This window comes from Paroedura picta, chromosome 1 (assembly GCF_049243985.1).
Source record: "Paroedura picta isolate Pp20150507F chromosome 1, Ppicta_v3.0, whole genome shotgun sequence".
Taxonomy (NCBI): domain Eukaryota; kingdom Metazoa; phylum Chordata; class Lepidosauria; order Squamata; family Gekkonidae; genus Paroedura; species Paroedura picta.
The window spans coordinates 53,370,430-53,395,481 of record NC_135369.1 but is presented as its reverse complement, the minus strand read 5'-3'; the positions used below and the strand labels follow the sequence as shown (position 1 = coordinate 53,395,481).

The window sequence follows — 25,052 nt, the reverse complement described above, 5'->3', positions numbered from 1 at the left end:
GGCTGGGGCTGGGGCTGCCTCCGATGCTGCACCTAACCTCTGGAGAGCATACTTTACTTTTACTATATTTTTTCAAAGTCCTCTGAAGTTCCATACCATCCGAAAAACATTTTGCACTAATTTTCTCTTAGTGTCTGGTTGACTGTAAATTTGACACCTCCCCTCCTAGTCTATTGAAGGTTTTGCATCCATTTAATCATGTATTTTTTTCATTTGTTCATCTTCCAATTCTAGCTGGAGTAAAATCTTATATATCCATTGTGGTAAATGTGTTTTAGTTTTATAATCAGCTGCTCAAATTCAATTGTGTCTCTTAGAACTCCACCCTCAGTCCTCATGATCCTCTTTAATCTTGAGTCTGATAATATATCGTTCATCGAATGCTTACACCTTCGTCTTTTCTTTCTTGACAACAGTTGATTTTCTTTTGAAAGTTTATCATCATGCCATATGTGTAAAAATCATTTTTACTTCTTGTGTTATTATCATAAGGAGCTTCTATCAGGGACATAAGCAAAGAGTTTGAAGGGTGCAACAAATTCCAGTGCATAAGCCATATTCTCAAAATATTTATTTCATTTTATTTTGAGAGTGCCATATGACTTTTAAAACTAGGGTCCCCAACAGCCTGGAGGGGAAAAAATGTCCCACCCCTTAAACAGAGGCTTAATAGGGTGTTATTTACCAGGTGATGCTATTCAGTTCCGTGCCAGGAAAAGTTTTAGCTGGCCATTTCTCTGCCTTAATCTTCTATTAAAGAGCCACAACATTTTTCTTTGTTCAGAACTGTTGGCAGCCTGCTCTTGACTTGATCCCGGCTTAGGGAGTAAATCCCTTCCAGCTCGGCAAGGCAAACTTTGGAGTAAACACACACAAGAACTGCGTGCAAAACTTGCAGCTCCACAAAGTAGAAGCGTCTGGACGCGCAGATTCCGCGGCAGCAAAAGGCTAAAGGAAGGCAGCGGCAAGAAACGCATCCCCATTCGCGCCCCGTTTCCCTGCGTGCGCACGAAGCGTCCAAAGGGTGGCGCTGCACTCCAGGATTTGCCACTGCGCCCGGGTTCCCTCCCGGCAAACTCCCTTGCGCCGACCGGCGAGCTCCCAAATCCGTGGCGGCGAGCGAACGGAGAGCGCCGGGGCTCGGGGCCGAGGCAGGCATCGGCCGGCAGAGGGCGCCGCGTGACAGGTCCAGGCCGGGTGGCGCGGAGCAGCCGCGGGGATGCAGTGCCAGGGAGGGCGAGTGGCTGGAGGAGCCGATGCTGCAAAGCCTCCCGACTCCCAGTGGGGACCATGAGGAGCTCCGAGCGGGAAGAAGCCAGCGGAGAGGCAGCGCTTAGCTTCGCCCGGCCCCGGTGAAGCCGCCGCGCTTGACTATGGCTGGCGGCAGGCGAGGGCTGGTGGCTCCCCAGAACACCTTCCTGGAGAACATTGTGCGGAGATCCAGCGGTAAGCAAGCAAGCAAGCAAGCAGGCGGGCGAGGTTCCCCAATGCGGGACTCTGGGCTCGGGCAGGCGGGGGCTGACGGAGCGGCAGCGCGGCGGGGCTCAGGTGCTGCCTTTGGGTGGGCAGCGTGGCCCGAGTCAGGCGTCGCCTCAAAGTCCTGCCGAAGAAAGTGGCCGAGATGCCTCCCAGGCGAGGAGGCGGAGGCGGAGGGGAGCAGGGGCTGCAGGTGCTTTCGGGGTCGGCCTCCGGGCTGTGCTGGGGTGGGGGGGGGTGGAGAATAATAATCACGGCTGAGCCGGAGCTCTTGAGTAGGTGAGCTCCTGCACACTCCTGGCACCGACCACGAAGAGGGGACTTCCCCGTTCCGTCCCGTGGGGAGACCCTTTCCCTCCTCTGGCGTTCCGAGTTCCCTTCTCAGGGGCTGCCCCCTCCCTTCCCACTGAGCTTTTGGTGCTATGCAGACCTGGGAGTCTCTCTTTGCAGAGGCAATGGTGAGATCCTCCGCTAGCAAGACTCTCGGATCTAAATGGGCTTTGTTCCGGGCTTCCTAACCCTGTAGCTTGAAGCCAAGATGGGATAACCTACTCCAAAAAGCAGCCATGCAGGCTATTGTTTTAAAGTGCTGGGGGACTGAAGAGCAGTCCTTGATTTATGTGCAGGTCAGATACAGATGGAGAAATGTGGATGGTTTCTGGGGTTTATAATTCAAAATATAGCAGTGATACTTCTGCAGTGCACTCTAGGGTGGCAAAGGAGGCTGTTTAGCATGGGATACTCTTGAAAGTGAATATTGACAGTGGATAGTCACCAGTGACTAATCTCGTGGCCCTCTTCCTGCTTTATTCCTTCAAGTAAACCCCAATTATGTAAGAAGCATCTTGCAGATATTGGCATCCTGCTCACTGAATCCAGCTGTTATCAGAAATCAAGTTTTTGCTCTGGGGATATGATGTTTTATAGAAGGGACGCTTATTCAGACACTGCAGGTGAATGATCAGAAACGCTGAAGTGTTTCTGGTTGATAAGTTACTGGCACGAGAGTCAGCAAACTTCTTGTTAAAAAAATGTCTTATAAATTGCATGCTCCTTTGGGGGGCAATGTGCCCTCCCCAACAGATAGTGTGTACTGTCTCTTGGAAAACAGAAAATAGAGGAAAGTTGGAGTGACAAAAATGGCTTTGGACCTGAGATTTTTTCGGAGACAGGGTGATCCACAAACCATTTGGGATAGGACTGGAGCTCAGTGGCAGAGCACCTTGCTTTGCATATGGGAGATCCCAGGGTCTGTCCCACCAGCATCACCAGTTGAAAGGCTTATCTAGTGGGTGTTGACCTGTGCCCGAGACCCCAGAGAGACTGTGTCTAAGGCAGCCTTCTGTCTTGCCTTCATATACTAGCTTCACTACACTGACATCAACTGGACAGACTTAAGTGCACCAAACCCACAGATTTCAGTGGGCTTCCAAGTGACTGTTTCAGCCAGGAACTGGTGATTGGTTGTCGGCATGTAGCGCAAAAAGCCTCGCAGTGACCCGACTCAAAGGAGAAAAGGGCTTCTGTACTTTGATGACGAAATTGCAACGTGTTCTTCTTCTCTCATCCAGGCATGGCAGTGAGCTGCCCAATGATCTTTTCTATGCAACGGTTCACCAGCATAGATGTTTTGATATTGAAGAGGGCTTTGGCTCAGTAAGGCTAATGTTACATGGCATTTGTTGCAGTGCCATCCAAAGCAGGGTTACGTCCTTCTAAAGCCATGGGCCTGGAAGGGGATAATGCTGCTTAGGATGTTGCTGTTAACCATCTTTAAGCTGCCACTCTTTGTTGTTTTGGCAGCAACTGCCTAACATAGATACCTCTCTGGAACAATGAGTAGCGTTCCAATAGGCTTCCCCCTTTCTCTTTGGACAGTCTTAAGCAGCCTTTCTCAACTTTTTTACCATTGAGAACCCCCTGAAAGAATCTTCAGGCTTTGGGAAACTCCAGAAGTGGCACGATCATGCGGAATATGATTGGGAAGCAGAGCTTGGCCATTTTGGGAGGAGAATAGGTCAATATTACTATATATGGTGATATCACCAGATAAATGTTTTATATATTTTAAAAAATATATATTAAAAATGAATTAACTTCCACCCATTCAGAAAACCCTTCCAGGGTTTTCAAGAAACCCCAGGGTTTCACAAAATCCTGATTGAGAAAGCCTGCTCTAAAGTGTGGATCACAGCCATGGAGAAAGGCTATTTCCAGCTTTGTTTGCAGGATTATGACCTAGTTCCTCCCTTTCCTCATTTCAGTTTGATTAATTACCACCACTTGAATGAATAAGGACTATTGGCGCAAGTATTGATGAGAGGTATACAGGGCTGGGATCCAAACTGAGAAGGCACATTGCCTCTGAATTTGCTGGAAAATGTTCAACGGCATAATGATAAGTTAGTGAAAGGCAGATATACAGCTTTAATAACATCCAGAAATGGTCCAAATAAAAAGGAGTTACTTTATGGAGGAAATAAGTCTTTGATTTTCTTCATGCAAAACAGTATCACTGATGTTACCTGTCATCCATACATATTGCCTTGAAATTGAAGATGGCCAATGTTCTGATCCCATCTAAGGCAGCTTTATGTTGCAATTTGGCTCTGTCCAATTGATGTCAGTGTAGATAAGCTAGTATATAAAGGCAAGCCTTGGGACAGAATCAGAACATTGCTCAAACTTCAACCTAATCTATCTTCTCAAATGAAAGACGATTTAGGAGAAGAGGAAAGACACCATTTGTCATTGACTCAGGAATGGCCAGTAGACTTCCTTCTTAAAATTATTTCGTTGCCATTAGAGAGGATGTGCCATTCAGTTTCAGCACTGTTTTTTTCCTGACTTCCTTCTGCATGACTTCAGTGGATGAATAATACTATCTTTAAAAGGCCATTTTCTTAAAAGGAAATTGGACATTGACTTTCTTTGGTTCCCCCCTCCTGCAAAACTTGATGGCCCTTATTGACATTTTTCAGTGGGTGCCACAGAAGTTCCTGAACAGAGCTTAATGCCATTTTGGGCTGTATCAACAGAGGCATCACATCAAAATCACAAGATGTCATAGTCCCATTGTATACGGCACTCGTCAGACCACACCTGGAGTACTGTGTGCAGTTCTGGAGGCCTCACTTCAAGAAGGACATAGATAAAATTGAAAGGGTACAGAGGAGAGCGATGAAGATGATCTGGGGCCAAGGGACCAAGCCCTATGAAGATAGGTTGAGGGACTTGGGAATGTTCAGCCTGGAGAAAAGGAGGTTGAGAGGGGACATGATAGCCCTCTTTAAGTATTTGAAAGTTTGTCACTTGGAGGAGGGCAGGATGCTGTTTCTGTTGGCTGCAGAGGAGAGGACATGCAGTAATGGGTTTAAACTTCAAGTACAACAATATAGGCTAGATATCAGGAAAAAATTTTTCACAGTCAGAGTAGTTCAGCAGTGGAATAGGCTGCCTAAGGAGGTGGTGAGCTCCCCCTCACTGGCAGTCTTCAAGCAAAGGTTGGATACACACTTTTCTTGGATGCTTTAGGATGCTTAGGATCCTGCGTTGAGCAGGGGGTTGGACTAGATGGCCTGTATGGCCCCTTCCAACTCTATGATTCTATGATTCTATGATTAATTTAACATCTGATTCCACAGTTGGTTACTAGTCAACCTGTGGTCCTCCAGATGTCCATGGACTACAATTCCCATGAGCCCCTGCATTTGCTGGCAGGAGCTCATGGGAATTGTAGTCCATGGACATCTGGAGGACCACAGGTTGATTACTTCTGCTTTATGGAACAGACAAAATAAGAAAGGGTGGCCATGAATTAGGGAAGAACATTGATTGAAGGCGGTAGCAGGTACCGCAGAACAAACTATTGTCCCAGTGGACTTGCTATCAACTCCTAACTTCACCTGTTTCTTTGTAGCTTCTTATCACGATGGATTATTTCTAGCTGTTGTTTACAGGTAGACTTTTAATTATTTGAAGAGAAATTCAGTGGCAACTTTTTGATATAACACCCAAATAGGGGGGGGGGGAACGGATACATTTTTGACACCTGAGCTTTTGGCCCATTTTTGCCCTTATCTTACTGAAATGACTCCTTGTATTCATCCTTGTTGTCCTTTATGCCTGGAATGCATAGGTGCTGTTGTCATCTGTCTTCTTTCATGTCTCTCATCAAAACCCAACTTTTCCACAGGGCTTTTAACGTCTGTCTTTAGCACTTATCCCTAACTGTAATGAACTGACCTAAGTACCTGCTCAGGCAAGACAATGGAAAAGCCATGACTGGATTGGAAACAGGATGTTCTAAATAGCTGTGGGAGGTCCCAATTCAGACTGGAACACTAGTGTGGGGCAGAGGGCTCCCCCCCCCAGTGCCATTTTCCTGACCTCAAACAACACTCTGGCACTACAGGCCATTGGGCAAATGTGAGTTCTAGGGACAATTCAAGGTCAGGAAACAACATGGGGAAAGAGTAAATGTTACTGCAACCTGCACCACAGTCTTGATGGTTGCTATCCACACATACCTCCTTTGAAAGAGCAGACTAGCAAATCTGAGTACAGATCATCCGGTACTTGTCTGATTTAGCCTTAAGCATATGTAAATAATGTACCTTATTATATTTTACCCCACTTTTCAGCTAAACTTGTTTCCCACTAAGGAGCTTACAGAAATCCCAAACATATGTCCATGACAATTTGTTCATTTGAGAGAGGATTCTCAGCTGAGCTGGATCTGGGAATTTCCTCACACTGATCTTCAGTCTTGCCATCTTCTCCCTGTGTCATATTCCCCACCATGTACTTTTTGGTTGACATTTCTTTGGGGGCTGGGCCTGTCTTCTTGACTGATGAAGTTCTGTAAAAACTCCAAAAACATTGATGGTACAATATAAATAAATAATGTTATACAATAATTTCCTACTCAACCATGTCTCCAAAGCTAAATCTTTGGGAAATAACAATTTAAAACTTCATACTTTCATGCTGGTATGGCTGTCAGGTCCTACTTGGGATATTTCTGAGTTGTCTATAAATCCAAGAGGTAATCCTTTCCATTTGGCACTAGCTGTGAGCTTGGGCTGATCAGATCAGGAGCACAAGTGGACAGCCCCACTTCCTGCCCAACCATTGCACAGAATTCTTGCATGACATCATACTTCCTTCAGTGCTGTCGAAGGAGTTTTGGAAGCTGTTCCAATGCAAGGGCATGATTTGCTTCAAGTAAAGGACCAAGGCACTATTCTGAGGTCCCATTCATCATCATATCAAGGGCTGTTCTATTGTCAAATGACCTGAAGCAGCCTCCTACAGAAGCAGTCAACTAGTTCACCTAGGCTGGTGCTTTTCTTTACTCCCACTGGCAGCATCTTTCCACGGCCTCAAGCACTGGTCTTTCTGAACTGTGTTCCTTAACATTCTTTAACTAGAGATGCCCTGAATTGAAGCTGGGGTTTTTACAACCAAATCACATGCTCTGTGGACCCTCTACTATCCTGGGCCAGTAGGATGGGACCAATTTGTCTATTTGGGAAGAAGCAATTTGAACACACACTGCTGTGCATCATTCTCTCTCATCAGGCATATCTTATCTCCCTTGCTGTCCTCTCCCATCATCCAGAAACTGCAGCCTATCTAGAGCAAATCTGTGAAAGCCAATCCCCAGGTGCTTAGAGTGGTCAGTAATTTTTTAGCTAAAGCATTTAGTGGGTTTGAGAAGAGGGGAAGAAATATGGCCCAAAGGGAGAAGAGTCATGATGGGAGCACAGCCAGGAGAACCAAATGGATCCCGTGAAGCAGCATTCAGAATTCAGTCATGATTAAGGATGGTGTCTTTAGTTTTTTAAAAGGTAAGTAGATGATTAGGGCCAACCACTGTGCAGTTTATTATTTTATTGTTAGGCCTCAGCATTTGGAAATGCAATAATAAGAATTCCTCTGAGAGTGCGTTAGTGCATTGTGTCAGGGGCCATTTTCTTGCCTGAGGCTAAGGGTTCTTTCTAGAGCACCGTAGTGCTGAGAACTTCAAATGCAAAACACAAAACAAACAGCAATTTAAAGATCCTCCATGCCCCTTCAGTTGCTGGGGACTTCTTAACAGCAACAATTTTCATTAGGTTCAGCAGCCGCAGCAGAGCCCAATGACTGCTGTTTCCTGATCCTAGCATAAGCATGATTTGACAGGCATGCTGAGTCTGGTTCCAGTATTTGTACCTGACATCCCCTTATTTGGAAGGCAATTGCTTCTGCAGCTACTTGGATACCTTAAGCTCGGATAAGGTTCTCTGACACCACCATTCCCTACACCTCCTTGAGGGTTTCATCTGTAGTGGTGCTACAGCATATGGATGGCTTTCCTATCCAGTATGCCCAATCTGTCCTCTGGTTAAATGAGGACCAAAGAAAATTAAGGTTTTTTTATAACCTTCTTTTTAGTACCCAAAGGAGTCTCAAAGCAGCTTACAAACACTTTTCCCTTCCTCTCTCCGCAACAGATACCCTGTGAGGTAGGGGAGGCTGAGAGAGAACAGCTCTATGATAACCATGACTAGCTCTTGCTGGCTTTCAGTACAATCACTATCACTAATCAAAGGGTGAAAGCCAGCTGCTTCCTTTACCTCCTGTGTTGGTTCCTGGTTTCAGCTCTCTGCTGGAAGGAACCACAGACAAGCAGACAGGAAGGCAGAGAGAATAATAGGTCAAAAACAGAATGCTAAGGGCCAGAAGGAATGCAATGAATGTCTTGTTCAGTCAGTCTAAGGGCATCAGCAGAAGGAGCAGGTCCACAAACCAGGTCTCCCTGCCTGAGGTTAATATAGGCTGTCAGCAGCCTCTCAGTCCTCACTCTGTGATAACTCACAGTTTTCTTCAGTCAGCAATTGTCTTGTTAGCATGGTGTAGTGCCCTTTAGACTACAGCTATCTTCCTGCATATAGCTGGAATTCCTTAATTGGCTCGGGTGAGTCAGGTGGATTGACAAGGTAGGAAACTGCAGCTGAAAGCTGGGCAGAAGAATGAGGAGCTCCTGCAACAACTTTGGGATCTAAACTCTGGTTTGTCTGCAGCTCCATCCCCTTCTGTTGACCATCTGGCTGAGTTAAGCTCTCATCCAGCTTAGGCTCAGGTGAAGCTGGGAGCTCCTGGCAAGGCTTTTCCTCTGAGGAGTCCTCACTAACAGGACCTGGGCTCATGACACCTCCAAATGGCCCTGCAGTTGGCCATCATAGCAGTCTTTGTTTTCCTCTGCCCTCCCTCTCCTCAGAGGGCTGGGTGGATCTAACAACCTTCCCCACACAGCCTGGCCCTTGTAAGATGTGGGGGGATGGGAAGAAAGTAGCCCCCCCCAGCCTTACCTGTTCAGCCTGTCCTTTGGGAGATGTAGGAGGCAGGAATGAGCCAGCCCACCCCTGTGGCCACTAGCCAGCCTTGCCTTTGAGAGATGTGGGGGTGGGTGGGAAGGAGGAAGTCCATGTCCACATGGCTTCTCCTAGCCTGGCCTTTGGGAGATGTGGGGGTGGGTGGGAAAGAGGCAGCTCCCCCATGGCCTTCCCCACCCAGCTTAGCCTTTGGAAGAAGTGGGAGAGGGGTTTGGAAGGTGGCAGCCATCTGTGGTCTTCCCTGCCTGGCCCAGTCTTTGGGAGATGTGGGATGGGTGGGAAGGAGGCAGCCCATCCCCTATGGCCTTCCCCACTCAGGCTGGTCTTTGGGAGATGTGGAGGAAGGGGTGGGAAGGAGGCAGCTCCCTTGTGGCCTTCCTTGCTTGGCCCAGCCTTTGGGAAATGGGGGAGAAGGAAGGTGGCACCTCCCTTCCCCTGCTGCCTTCCTGTCCCAGCCGTTTGAAAATGTGGGGAGCAGGAATGTGGCAGCCTGCCCCTCCATGACCTGCCCAGCCTGGACTTTGGAAGATGTGGTATTGAATGGGAAGGTGGAGACAGTGGTGACCTGTATAGACATTGTTGTATGGGTTAGGGTTAGGGGTAGGGGGACCGGTACAGCTGCTTTCTCCGGGAGAACTGAGCATTTCTCTCTCTCTCTCTCTCTCTCTCTCTCTCTCTCTCTCTCTCTCTTTCTTTCTTTCTCTTTCTCTCTTTCTCTCTTTCTCTCTTTCTCTCTTTCTCTCTTTCTCTCTTTCTTTCTTTCTTTCTTTCTTTCTTTCTTTCTTTCTTTCTCTCTCTCTCTCTCTCTCTCTCTCTTTCTTTCTTTCTTTCTTTCTTTCTTTCTTTCTTTCTTTCTTTCTTTCTTTCTTTCTTTCTTTCTTTCTTTCTTTCTTTCTTTCTTTCTCTTTCTCTCTTTCTCTCTCTCTCTCATCCTGTCTTTCTCTCTTTCATCTTCTTGAAGGTTTCCAGGCCCCCATCCAGAAGTTGGCAACTCAGCTAGCTGCATATTGAGAAGGAGTCAGGAATCAAACCCAGCTCTTGAGATTAGAGTCTGCTACTCTTTAACTACCTCACCATACTGGATCTCAAGATCAAGTGGGGAGAGGGGGTGGGAGGGCTAGAAGCCAGGAAAGTCACAGTATAGGAATATGTGCTATCACCTGTTGTATTATGGAGAGCAATGGGGTTTGCCTCTAGTCTGTACATATTGTTGAACTGCTCAGAGTATATTCATGAGGACCAAATAGGGCATGTTCACTGCAAAAGTCATGACAACCTTGGTTTAAAAGGCACGGAATCATTCACATTTTCTCAGCATATTTCATGTATTTGTTTTGTGTCTCCAGAGTGTTTTACCTTGTATTTGATGGGGAAACCACCTTCGTTCTCTTACATGGTTAAGATTTTAAAAAAAACCCACATAGGCTTCTTTTTCTAAGACTTTGGTGGCATCCTTATCCACTTGATTGTAAAAGTAAGGGGAGAAAGTAACAATTGTTTTGGGGAAAAAGAGCTGTGGTTTAAGCTTTATTCAAGGTATAAGCTTTTGTGTGCAAGCACATCAAAGTTTATACTTTGAATAAAACCAGGTTGGTCTTAAAGGAGCCATTGGACTCACACTTTGTTCTGCTGTTTAAGACCAACACAGCTACCCACTTGAATCAATACTTTGGTTTGTTAGAGCAAAAGACAGCGGCTAAGCTGTTGGATCCAGCCAGCACTCCCACTCAATCTCACCCAGTTCCCTTCCACGCTACACGCCCCACCCCACCCCACCTAGCTTGTATATAATTGCCATATAAGATCCCATAATTGCCAGCATATCCTTTTTGCATGATGGAAGGGGACACCTTCATTCTTTTTATGAGAAGAAAAGTGGGTTGGATCCAACCCAAAATTTAGAGTTGTGAACCAGAAGTCCTTGCTTTAAATTGTACCTTAGCCATGAGATCACTGTCTTGTCTTACGGAACCCACCTTTCTTTCAAGCAGTCTCTAGTATATCTTGATAATAATATTGATCTACTAGAAAGTGTTGTTATTTTCTGTAGCAGCTCTTAGTATGGGATTCACAAGGGTCCTAGTCTGAAAGCAAATAGTATGATACTCATCCAAAGGCATCCATAATGGACGTTGTGGCAGCCATGCTGTGAAGGAAAATCTGCAGCTATATTAGAGTGGCAATAGCTATTAAGCATAGCTAATGGATATTACAGTGGAGGAAAAGCTGGTGGGAAAATCAGCCTGCTGTTGCAGCACGAGGTTGCCCCTTGATGCTTCCTGAGTAGTTGTTCTACAGGTAAGAAGACAGGATTAGAATCTTGTGTATATGCAGACAAATCTCTAATGTCTACTCAGATTGCTGATGCCACAGAAGACTCAGAAAACCTTTATTGGCATACAATGCCACAGAAGACTAGCTCACAAAGGAACCTGAATATTAAACAATATCAACAAAAATGTCCCCAATGTTACTGCATTCTGTTAAATTCTGATAGGACTCTAGGCAATTTTTTTGCCTGAGTGCTGGTATTCTGCTTCATACTGTAAAAACTGAATCAGTTTGGACAACATAAGAAAAATCCACCTTAGATCAGGCCAATGGCCCATCCAGTAAAACACCCTGTGTTACACAGTGGCCAAAATCCCGGTGCCATCAGGAAGTCCACCAGTGGGGCCAGAAGGCCAGAAGCCCTCCCTCTGTTGTTCCCCAAACACCTGGAATCCAGAGCATCTCTGCCCCAGAGTGTTCCATCTATACCTTGTGTCTAATAGTGAGTGATGGACCTCAGCTCCATACGTTTATCCAATCCCCTCTGGAAGCTGCCTATGTTTATAGCCTTCAACAGTTCCTGTGGCAGTGAATTCTATGTGTTAATTACTCTTTAGGTGAAGAAGTACTTTGTTTATCTGTTCTTAGCCTACTGCTTATTAATTTCATTGCATGCCCATGAGTTCTTGTATTGTGTGTGTGTGTGTGTGTGTCCCATACATAATTTTGTAAATATCTTGCCAATCATTGTTTCTCCAACCATAACCAGTTGTAACCCTTTTAACCTTTCTTTACATACATTTGTGTGTCATACATTTAAATATTTTAGTTGCCCCTTTCTGCACCTTTTCCAGTGCTATATTATCTTTTCTGAGGTGTAGTGACTCAAACTCGACACAGTATTCCAAATGAGACTGCACCATAGATTTATACAGGGGCTTTATGATACTGGCTGATTTGTTTTCAGTCCCCTTCCTAATAGCCCCCAGCATAGCATTTCCATTTTTTATTGTAGCTGCATACTGAGTTGATATCTTTGAAGAGTTATTTACCATGTCACTGAGATTCTGCACGCAATGGTTAATGCATTTTCAGTGCACTTTAGAAGTAGATTTTCCAGTTTAGCACAGGAAAATCCAGCTGCAAAAGCACACTGAAGGTGCATTATCCCACGTGTGTGAAATGAGCAACCAGCCTGGACCTCATCCACACATATTTGTAGTTAAGAGTTTTTGCTCCAATATCCATTATTGGATATGCATACTGCCCAGAGCCGTATGGAAGGGCAATATAAAAATCAATCAATCAATCAATAAAATTATTTTGCGCTTGCTGACACTGGACCACATTTAGCACATTGATGCCTACCCACCCAGCCATGACAGATCTTTCTGGAGTGGGTCTCAGTTCTCCTTGGTTCTCACTGCTCTGAACAACTTAGTGCAATCTGCAAACACAGCTGTTTCACTGTTTACTCTCAACTCCAAACCATTAATGAACAAGTTAAAAATATCAGTCCTAGAACTGAGCCCTGCAGCACCCTACTGCTTATCACTTTCCAATGTAAAAAACTGCCCATTTATACTCACACTCTGTCTTCTGTTCATTATTTTTTAATTGTCCCTTTATCCCATGACTACTGAATTTACTTAGGAGTCTTTGATGAGGAACTTTATCAAAAGCTTTTGGGAAGTCTAGGTAAACAATATCCACATGCTTGTTCACCCCCTCAAAAAACTTTAAAAGATTAGTGAGACAAGATCTTCCCTTACAGAACCCATGCTATTACTTCCTCAACAGCTTTTGTTCATCAATAATACTATCTTTAAGAACATATTCCACCAACGTATTTGGTATTAGTGTTAGGCTGACAGACCTGTAATTTCCCAGAACTCCTCTGGAACCCTTTCAAAGATCGGTGTTACATTAGCTACCCTCTAGTCCTTGGGGACAGTGGCAGATTTTAGTGATAGATTGCATATTTTTGTCAGGAAATCCACAAGTTCATATTTGATGTTTGCCTTCTGGGCTTGGTGATCTGCCAGTTGTTAATTTTTCCATCGGTAATAGGATGTCCTCTCTCTTAGTCTGACTCAGCTTTTGATACCCTCCTGAAATCAGCGGTTCTGGAATGGGCTATCAAGCACCTTCCATCTTCCACAGTGAAGAGATTGGCAAAAAATTCATTCATCTTCTCAGCCATTTCCCTATCATCATTTAGTAATCCTTTTACATCTCTCACCAAGTCGGGCATTACTTAGGACCAAGTCCAGGATTTTCTCTCCCCTGGTAGGTTCAGTGACCACTTCCCATGGCAGTCATTGAGAGTATCTAGAACCCTAATCTCTTTCTTCTGACTCAAACACAAATTGACCAAATCAATGTGTGGGTAGCTAAAAATCACCTATTATAGTTATTTTACCTACTTTCATTAATTCTTTTGCTGTTTTGAAATCATCCTCTAACCTTTGATCTATTAAGAAATAACAAAGTTATTTGTTATCAGAGTTAAACTTGCTTTTAGCTGACCAGATTCTGAGGGGTCCTAAGGCGGGACACCGGGGGTGGGGGGGCAGCGGGGGGGGGCGGCTCCTGATTGGTGGTGGCAGCAGCAGCAGGCGCCCCCCCTCCCCCGACCCTTAGATGCGACAGTCTCCTGTCTAAATGCCAAAAATCGGAAGGGAGAGGGGGCTCTGAGTGGGTCCTCCACCCTGTCCCTTCCCTTCCTGCTAGCTCTGCAGTCACCTCCTCGCCTGGCTGGGCTCGCTCTCGTGGGGTGGGGTGGGGTGGATCTTGCCGATCGCTCCCCTCGGGCTCCAGGCATCGAGATCAGCGAGGAGCTGCCTGTGGACTGCAGCACGGCTGGAGCGCCAGGGAGGACGTGCAGGCCCAGGCAGATGCGGGGCTTAAGATCGCCCCTGCCTTCAGCTGCCGAGGGCCTGCCCTGAGCTGAAGAGGCCAAGACTGGTGGGGCGGCAGAGGGAGGAAGCTGAAGAGAAGAGAAGGCAGCAGCAGGAGGAAGGCAGGAAGCGCCCCGCTGCAGCCGATGGCTGCCGCAGCTGCTACGCTCGGCTTCACCTCGCGCTTCCATGGTCTTGCAGCCGCCGCCATTGCCAGCCCGTTTCCACAGCCGGCGGGCCCTGCCCCGGAGCCGGGGGGCCTGCGCGGGGACCTCCTGAGCCCGGGCTGCCCACTGCACTGCCTGCCAAATAATACTAAAAAAATGTTTAATTTTTTTAATTTTTGTTTTAAATTGCAGAATGTCATGGGACACTTGGAAAATGCAGCAGGACAGGGCGCAGATGCCCCCAAATGTGGGACTGTCCCACCAAAAGCGGGACATCTGGTCACCTTACTTTTAGCCCAACTCTTTCCACCCATAGTGTTTCTGTAAGATGTCTTCAGCATGAAGGGTCAGGCTGTGATCACTGCCTGTTTGCGCCCGGGGCTAATTCCTGCTTTCATACAGCACTGGGTCTGGTGTGGGGCGGTCCCAGGTCAAGCCCAACTCTGGTCCTCAGTTGCCCCACAGCAAGGGAATGTGGAGAAATCTGTGTTCTCTTTATTGCCCTGGGATCCATCAGTGTGTATGTTGGGGCTTGACCATGTGCAAGGGGGGAAACCTCAGACTGTTCCCAGTCAGGCATTGCTCCCACACTTCCCACCAAGCATCACTTCCATCATCTAACTTCTCAATCTTTTTTTTTTAACCTGTCTGATCACATCACAACGCGATTCCAAAGTAACAAAATAGCAATCCCCCATCTGCTACCACGTTTGATGGCACCTTCCCTTCTTTCTATTTTTTCTTAGTTTAAGTGAGAGCAGGCCAAAGGCTCTCTGTGCAGTCATTGGAAAAGATCAGTAGAGCTGACCTGCAGCAAGAAAACAGGGGGCAGCACAACAGTCTTCCATGTGGTAGACGTCTAAGTAAATCTATTTCTCTTTGATTCTCAGTTTTACTGGACTGTATACCCTCTTTGTCATGCAGAGCTGCTCCACCTCTGATCCTTCCCTTTCTGTACTTCTGATATAATTTATATCCAGGAATCACTTAGGGGTACTAACCTCCAGTTTGGGCCGGGAAATCCTCTGGACTTAGAGCAGGCAACAGAGATAATTTCTCCTGGAGAAAATGGCTGCTTTGGAGCATGGACTCTATGGCATTATTGAGATCCCCCCTCCAATCCCACCTTCCACAGATTCCTATCCCAATATCTCCAGGTATTTCCCACCCCAGTGCTGGCAACCCTAGAATCACTGTGTCCTATTGATTATCCTCATCCCACCAAGTTACTAAAGTGCCCACAGTGTCTATGTTCTCCTCTGTCACTAAGCATTCCGGTTCCCCCATTTTACTTTGGAAGCCTGTAGTGTTAGCATATAAACATCTATAATTCTCCTGACATATTTGGCTGGCAGCCTTCCTCCTATGGTTTCTAGACCTTGCCAGGCAGTCAGTATTGTTTTTCACCCTCTCAATGGCCAGTCCTAATCTACTTACTCTAGAACCATAACGGCTACCCCTTCATCTCTTACAGATGAGCCACTCTGAACCAGAGACATTTCATTTCCTGTCAGCTTTCCCCCAAGATTTAGTTTAAAAACTGCTTTGCCACCTTTTTGATTTTAAGCACCAGCAGTCTGGCTCCATCTTTGTACAAGTGGAGGCTGTCTCTTTTGTATACGTCTTGCATGTTCCAAAAAGTGTCTGAGTGTCTAAAAGACGTAAACCCTTCCTCCTTATACCATCGTCTCATCCATGCATTGAGACTCCTCATTTGTGCATTTCTAGCTGGTCCTATGTGTGGAACGGGCAGCTTTTCTGAAAAAGCTACCTTGAAGTTTGCGGCCTTGAGTCTCCTGCCTGGTAACCTACATTTTCCCACCAGGACTGTACAACTACATTTTCTCACAATGTTGGTGTCAATATATACCATGACCACTGTCTCTTCCTCTGCACAATCTAGTAGCCTATTTAAACCACACATAATATCTGCTACCTTCACACCAGACAGGCAAGTCACCATGCGGTCGCTACATGGGTTTGCAACTCATCTATGAAAGGAGTGAAAGCTACATCTATTCCCTCATTCCTAATTAATTAAACTTCAATATGAAGAGGGAAAAGTTTTATAAAAGGTCATGAGGCCACCTAGTAGTTTAGGAAATCAGTCTGAAATTATTTTTATTTTTTAAATATACACCATCACTAAATTGTGAGCAAATGTCATTATTATTCTTTTGTGAAATAAAATAGCATCCTCCTTGTATACAGGACATTTTTTCAGATTGCAGTTAGGAGATTCTGAGTGTATCAGGCAGCAGCTAATGTACTTTTATGTGAACTGTTAATGCACTATTTGTTGTTGTTGTTAGGTGCGAAATCGTGTCCGACCCATCTCAACCCCATGGACAATGATCCTCCAGGCCTTCCTGTCCTCTATCATTCCCCGGAGTCCATTTAAGTTCGCACCTACTGCTTCAGTGACTCCATCCAGCCACCTCATTCTCTGTCGTCCCCTTCTTCTTTTGTCCTTGATCGCTCCCAGCATTAGGCTCTTCTCCAGGGAGTCCTTCCTTCTCATGAGGTGGCCAAAGTATTTGAGTTTCATCTTCAGGATCTGGCCTTCTAAAGAGCAGTCAGGTCTGATCTCCTCTAGGACTGATCGGTTTGTTCGCCTTGCAGTCCAAGGGACTCGCAAGAGTCTTCTCCAGCACCAGAGTTCACAAATATCCTAATTTATAACCTTCCTCTCAAGGGAAACATGATTTTCCTGCATCTTCTAACATACTTGTTTTTTATTAGAATTATGGCAGCACTCATCAATGGTTAAATTAATAAACTGCAAACAAAAGTGTAGTGGAAGCCTTGTAACAAGAAATTGTGTTTTTTTTATTAGACAGATATTATGTTCCTGAAGTACTTTAAAGACCACCTATAATTATAATAAGTGCCATGGAAATGTATTAAAATATAATCAACTCATTTTTTAACTATTTTATAGTCCCAACTGACTTATCTAAAACTTATCTGATTTATCTAAAACTATATGGCAGATTTGTAGGGGCAGCCAAGGTTTAATGTTGGGCACAGGCACCACTAACATCATGTTAGAATTACACATTTCATGCATGGAAATGCCATAACCTTAATGGTTTAACCAGCTTTATTGTGATTCTACAGATTTAAACTCATTCTACCCATATTCATAATGCTCTTTGGAAAGTCTCTGTTACATGGTCTACTTTTCTGTTTCATTGTCCTTCCATAGAATGTTGCTGCCACTTCTGACCACCATTTCTGTGTATACAATGCAGTATGAAGAACATCTTACCCAGCAGTACATTAGCCTGAGCTGCTTCTACAGCTAGGCTTACTGTTAAGCAGGGCAGGCCTGCCCCAGGAAGCAGATTCTGGGATGCCATTAAGGGCCACAATATGGTTAACCGTTAAGGGGAGCTGCATTTTCACCATGACGGGTAGGATTTGGATTCTCTTCCTCGGGCTCTGCGTTGGTTTGGACCATCTCTGCTGGCTGCAGAGTAAAAATAAACACTCTGTCTATGTGTAGACTTGTGAGTAGATCCAGGAGTGAGCAGAATTTGGAGCAGCGTTGGGATCTTAGTGGAGTATAATGCTATAGAATTCACCCTCCAAAGCAAGCCATTTTCTCCAGGAGAACTGTATTTCTGTATTTAGTTGGACATTTTTTCCAGTTTTAGATCCTTTTTGTACCTGAGCCCAAATGCATATAATGTCTATTGATATGAATTAAGCTATTTCAGATCTAGCAATGGCCATATTATCCTGTTATTCCTTTGTATCTTACCCCTGGTTAGGAGTGCGGATTTCCCACAACCACAATCATGCAACTCCCGCAACCATCCTGCAGCTGGTGGCCAGTGTTGAGTGTCCTACCAGTTTGGTGTAGTGGTTAGGAATGTGGACTTACAATCTGGCGTGCTGGGTTCGATTCTGAACTCCCCCACATGCAACCAGCTGTGTGACCTTGGCCTTTCCATGACGCTGATAAAACTGTTCTGACCGAGCAGTGATATGAGGGCTCTCTCAGCCTCACCCACTTCACAGAGTGTCTGTTGTGGGGAGAAGAAAGAGAAGACGAATGTAAGCCGCTTTGAGCCTCCTTCAGGTAGAGAAAAGCGGCATATAAGAACCAACTCTTCCTCTTCCTCTTTTTTCCATGGCTGTTGTTATGGATCTCTATTTGGCATGTTTAACTAAGAGACCTGGACAATCCTGATTTTGCCCTACAGAAACATTTCCCATGATCTTTTAAATAAAGACCAGCAACTTCCCCTGTATTCCTGGCCATATTCATGCAAGAATACAGATAACATTGCACTGAACTATTTGAATACTGCCTCTGTTTTGTATAACATCCGCACTTTTCTACCAGAAAAACTCTTGAGTAGCAATTGTGTGTTTAGGGTACCCTAGTAAATTCCTCATTTTAACAACCCCCTCTTGGTGCTACCTATTTCCTGTTGATAAGAAGATGAGGAAGAAGAATAAAAGAATTGATCTTTGGTACCCTGCTTTTCACTATCCAAAGGAGTCTCAAAACGGCTTACAACTACCTCTCCCCACAAGACACCCTGTGAGGTGGATGAGGCTGAGAGAGCTCTGAGAGAACCATGACTGGCCCAAGGTCACCTAGCTGGCTGCATGTGGAGGAGAGGTAGAGAATCAAACCTGGTTCTCCAAATTAGAGGCTGCTGCTTTTAACCATGACATCAAGCTGGCTCTTATGTGAGGAGACATGTGAGCACTAACCAGAAAGGGAGGGTTCGAGAAGATGTTACCTGTTTACTTGCAGTACCATACTAAGCTGATGGGTTTAAAACAATGTAGCTGTTTAGGATTGCACTACAAATGTCATAGATAGCTTTGACTTTATTGATTGCAATACAGGTACAATAATTCTCAGGGTTCTATAAATTTAGCTCGGCTTTTGCTGGTTTAGCTGCTATAAAGTTAGTTCTAGTTTGATATGGATGGTGATACACTTCACTTGGAAGAGCTAGTGAATGCCCTTGAAAAGTAGTGGTACAAAACTAGTAAAAAAGAATAATGTTTCATAAACAATTCACTTCCTCCCCTCCCTGATTTAAATTGTATAATGACAACAAAGCCAAGAGAGTACATTAATAAACTATTTCTGTCCACGAAGCACCCTATCATTATCATTTGTCGTATGGACTGTATGCAAAATGTGGAATAAACAAAATGTATGTCCCTAAGAGGAGTAAGTTTATGTAATTAATTTAATGATGTTATGCAAAAAACAAGACCCAGCCTTGTGACTTTTGGCTATGCATATCGTAATCCCAGTTCAAACAACTTTTCTTCTTTGTGCATCTCTTCTTCCACAAGAGTTCTTGTGAGTTGTCCTGCTGAACCAGATGAGGCTGGCTTCTAGGAAACATGCTTAGACCACACTATAAATTAAGTGGTTTACATTGTAACCCTTAACTATGGCTGCCTACCTCCAGATGGCACCTGGAATTACAACTAACCTCCAGACCACAGAGTTCAACTCCCCTGGAGAGAACAGCTGCTTTGGAGGCTGGACTCTATGGCTTTTTATCCTGCTCAGGTCCCACCTTCTCTAAGCTCCAGCCCCCAAATCTCCAATAATATCCAAATCTGAGCTGGCAACCCTATCCTACACATAGTTTGTCCAGTCTATGCCCAGTGAAATCAGGAGTCTTAGACTACAGTAACTCTGTATAGGTTCACAGTGTTAGAAGCCCTGAGTCCGATGGTGTGTAGTCTATATATTCCTGTTGTTGAGATTTGTGAAATCAGGTTGTCTTGTAATACCTGTGACATTTGTTCCTTGAACATGTTAATCAGCTTTCTGCAGGAATGGCCACAGCTGGCAACCCGGCATTACAGTGGAAAAAGGCACTTCAGCATCTTTGGCCACCTGCCTTTCCAGCATCAGTAAAGTATCCAATTGTGCTTGTGAACCTGTTCCTTCTGGGGGAGTGTAATCCCCTCCACAGCAGGCTGTACTCCTATTCCCATATTGACTTTATTAACAAGCCATAGCATTTCCATCTTGTCTGGATTTCAATTTATTCACCCTCATCCAGTCCTTCACTGCCTGCAGACACTGTTTTAGTATTTCTGCCGGCTCCTTGAATTTAGATGGAAAGGAGAGGGAGAGCTGTATGTCATCAGCATACTGATGATACTATGCTCCAAATGTCTGGATGATCACCCCTAGTGTCCTCATGTAGATGTTAAATAGTACTGCAGATAAGATGGAACCTTGAGGGACTTCATAGACCAGGAAGCTGAATAGAAATTCCCCAGCACCAACTTCTCAGATCTTCCTTCCAAAATAAGATCTAAACCAATATAAGATCTAAACTGCCTAGGCACAGTTGGCCATACATTCCATAAGGATGCCACGTCAGTGGTCTCCAAGACTACTGAGAGGTCCAGGAGAATCAATGGGGATATATTCCCCCTGTCTGTAGACTAGCATTTTCTGTACCTTAAAGCAATTTCTGTATTACAGCCAGGTTGAAGGAGATAGATATTCAGGCTAATCCAGAAACCAAACTGCACTTTTAGTGCTGAGAAAATGTCCTATCTCCATAAAAGAAGCACTGTCTGAAACACTCTTCACCTCCCCATCCCAGAATAACAATTCTGTTTTTATTGTATTAAGCAATGGTGGTCTGAATATATTTAGCTGTATATGTTTGCCTCATTCCATTTGAACTGAATATGTTATATGTATGTTTGTATAAAGTAATATTTTATAGAATCATAGAGGCCATCTAGTCCAACCCCCTGTTCCATGAAGGACCATTTGTTAATGTAATATTCTGGGACAGTTTATGCCACCACATCCTGGGACAACAGTCCTCAATTCATTTCAAGCTCTGAAATGTTCAAATTCATGGTTGAGTTGTATTGGAAGAAAGTTATGCATTTCTGGCAGAATCAGAAGTTCTTGAGTTTCCGTCTTTTTCATGAGGTAAAAACGTATTCATCGGGATAAAATATTTTAATCCATCAATAGCTTGGTTATTTCCCTAGTGGGCGAATGACCAAATTATACCTGAAAAAGTGTGTTTGGACACAAAAGCTTATATATCTTGAATAAAACTTTGTTGAGTTTAAAGATGCTATTAGACTCAAATGTTGTACTGCTGCTTCAGATCAACATGGCTGCCCTCCTGAACCAATTAATTCTGTGTCACTAATCTGCTCCCTGAATGTTTTGATTGTATAGATAATTATTATCTTGGGATAGCAACATTTGAATCACGATAATTTACTATAAATAACTTCAAAGTTGTCAACACAAATGAAAGATATTGCCTGAACCAGGTTTGAATTTCTGCTTGTGAGGCATCAGTTCTCAATCCTGACTTACTAGTAAGAGTTATGGGTTGGCATATTGTGTAAATATAATTTTACTTAGGTAAATAGACATTATACTTAAAGCACTTCCTACCCCCTCAAGGGCACAGTTGTATTAAAGTCATGCTCTCTATGAATTAGGGCTGTCAGATGTTTGGAGAAAAAGTCTCATAGAATCATAGAATCATAGAGTTGGAAGGGGCCATACAGGCCATCTAGTCCAACCCCCTGCTCAACGCAGGATCAGCCCAAAGCATCCTAAAGCATCCAAGAAAAGTGTGAATCCAACCTTTGCTTGAAGACTGCCAGTAAGGGGGAGCTCACCACCTCCTTAGGCAGCCTGTTCCACTGCTGAACTACTCTGACTGTGAAAATTTTTTCCCTGATATCTAGCCTATATTGTTGTACTTGTAGTTTAAACCCATTACTGCATGTCCTTTCCTCTACAGCCAATGGCAACAGCATCCTGCCCTCCTCCAAATGACAACCTTTCAAATACTTAAAGAGGGCTATCATGTCCCCTCTCAACCTCCTTTTCTCCAGGCTGAACATTTCCAAGTCCCTCAACCTATCTTCATAGGGCTTGGTCCCTTGGCCCCACATCATCCTTGTCGCTCTCCTCTGTACCCTTTCAATTTTATCTGCGTCCTTCTTGGAGGCCTCCAGAACTGCAGACAGTACTCCAAGTGTGGTCTGACCAGTGCCGTATATAATGGGACTATGACATCTTGTAATTTTGATGTGATGCCCCTGTTGATACAGCCCAAAATGGCATTTGCCTTTTTTTACTGCCTGCTCATGTTTAATTTACAATCCACAAGTACCCCAAGGTCTCGTTCACACACAGTGTTACCTAGAAGCGTATCCCCCATCTAGTCGGCATGCTTTTCATTTTTTGACCCAGATGCAGAACTTTTCACTTACCTTTTTATTATTTTTTATGTCACTTCTTTTTTTTATTATATATTTTTTATTTTCATAAAGATAGAAATATAGAATAGAGACAATGTAAGTTATTAATACAGAGAATAGTAAAATATAGTCTTCGTTTGGAAATATAAGACCCCACATTAACTATACAAAGGTATGAACTTTTGCCCAAAGCTTATAAACTTTTTCACGTTTCCACCACCTTTAAGAAGAGATGACTACTTTGTTACCACTTTTCCAACATTTGTTTACATAGTTTTTAACAATTTTAATGGTCATTTTTGGTGTCCCATAACACCTATAAAACAATTTATACTTAACACAATCTTAGAGCCATCCACATTTCCACCACATTTAGGAAAAGAGGCCTACTTAGTTGTACAGAAGAAAAATATATAAGTTGTTATATAAGTATAAGTTGTTAATACAAAAAATGGTAAAATAAAGTCTTTGTTGGTTACATTTACACCTCCTCAATTAGGTGCCTCCTTTTAGTTATGCTTTAAGTTTAGACTGGGAGTCACTGTGGAGATATATTTAATAATACAGATTCAGCTTGCATAGGAAATCTAAGACCCCACACTAACTACATAATAGTATAAACTTACAATGAGCAGTAAAATATAGTCTTCATCTGTTATACTTAAACCCACTCCATTAGGTGTCTCCTTTTAGTTAAACTTTAATTTTAGGCTGGAAGGCACTGCGGAGATATATTTAATAATACAGATTCAGCTTACTTAGAAGATCTTAGACCCCACATTTATTTCTTGACCCTAGTAAAAAAAAAGAGAAAGAAGGGAAAAAGCCCCACTTTTTCGTGACATTGCCTTGAAAATGTACAAGAGAATAACGAGAGGATTTCAGTCATTGCTTCTCCTTTCCCTTAATACAGATTCAGCTTACATAGGAAATCTGAGACCCCATGTTGACCACACAATGGGATAGACTTTTGCCCCAAACTTCTAAGCTTTTTCACATTTCTGCCATATATAGGAAAATGCCTACTTTGTTACCACATTTCGAACGTTTGTTAACATAATTTTTAGTAATTTTTACAGTCCCTTTTAGTGTCACATACATCTATAAAACATTTCATACTTGACACATTCTAAGAGCCATCCTGACAGGTATATTTTCAGATTTGAATTAAATGCTTAACATTAAACATTTTTTGCAGAACAGTTTGAGCTTTGGCCCTATGGCAATAAACTAATAAAGAAGAAATAAAGGGGGAGAAACCCCGTTTTATATTTCCGGCACTTACGATTATATTGCCTATGTGCCTACAGAAGAAAAGAAAAAAAAAAGAGAAAAAAATTCAACCACTGCTTCTTCTTTCCCTTCCCCGGTCTTCTTAAGGGGGTCTCATATCGAGGCTTGCTGCATCTTGTTGTTCCCGTAGACTTGTGTTCTGTCCAGTTGGCCTTTGGCATAGAAAGTGCAGTTGTACTCTTTCCCGCAGAGTATGCATCGATGAATCTTGAGGCAGTTGCACCTCCTGGACTCCAATATCAATACAATTTTTTTCCCGAGAAGCTCCTTTAAATCGATTACTTCCACAGCAGATCCATATATCTTTTGATTGGTTCTTGTGTACTGTTGCTTTGAGATGGCTGTATGTCTTTTTAAGAAGGGTGACCTTATCTAGGCTGCAAGGCTCCGACATCCCCTTTTCCATCTCCATAATTTCAAATTTCTCTTCTGCTGATGGTTTTCCACCTTGTTTAGAACTATCATTAGCCACTGTTATTGATCCATCATGCCTGTTAGAGACTTCTTCCTTACCATCTTGGATCTCCTTGAAAATATTTTTAAGCAATCCTTCTGTAAATGCTTACAAATCTTGGGTTTGTTTATCTATTAGATGAGCCATTCTTTTTAACACAGACATGTTTTAGCCTTGTAAGTCAGCAACCAATCTCAGACAATTTTGCAAATAGCCAGTAGAGGTCCTACACAGTCCTAAGCGAGAGCAAAAGTCTGTTTTGACCTCCGGCGTTCCTGGCACTGACATGTGACGTATTGAAGTCAGTAAAGCAGATATTCTCGTACTGGAGCAGAATTCTCGCGAGATCCTCCCACCCACGCCTCTTATCTCTTATCTCTGAAAACCAAAACAATTGCAGTAAGGGCTATTGCTAATTAATTTGAGTTGATTTAAGTCCTTCTTCTGCTTAGGAAAGAGAATTAGCCTGCCTCATAACGAGCTAGCTTCAGGCAGAGCAAAAGGGGGAAAAAGAGAAACGAAAAAACGGAGAAATACTTGCGGTCCCTGTGCTTTAATTGATATCTTGGAATTTAGCAGATGTCCTCCCCTCAGTTCACAGCATTCATTTGCAGTAAACCATAGTGGAGGGTTAAAGCAGATTCTTTAAGAAAGAAAGAAAGAAAAGTCCAAGATAGAATATGGCGGTTGTCCTCTTGACCCGAAATGCTGACAGCCTGTAATCCGGGGAGATATACTCCCTAAAGCAGTGGTCCCCAACCTTTTTTAGGCTGGGGACTGGCAGGGCAACTGCCGCACCATTGACAACAACTCTTTGAGTGCGGTTCTCTAACCAATTCCCTATCCACCTATCTGAAAA

At 43.9% G+C, this 25,052-nt stretch overlaps 1 protein-coding gene across 2 annotated transcripts in view; it reads left to right on the top strand.

The window, feature by feature from the left end:
• Positions 1-815: 815 nt before the first annotated feature.
• KCNH1 (potassium voltage-gated channel subfamily H member 1) overlaps positions 816-25,052 on the top strand; it is a 316,249-nt gene continuing 292,012 nt past the window's right edge. For both annotated transcript variants that reach the window (XR_013231140.1, XM_077338430.1), the window contains exon 1: positions 816-1,446. Coding sequence is in view for 1 of the 2 variants with exons in the window: in XM_077338430.1 (XP_077194545.1) it covers positions 1,374-1,446 (73 nt within the window). In the remaining variant the exon portion in view is untranslated. The remainder of the gene's footprint in view (positions 1,447-25,052) is intronic.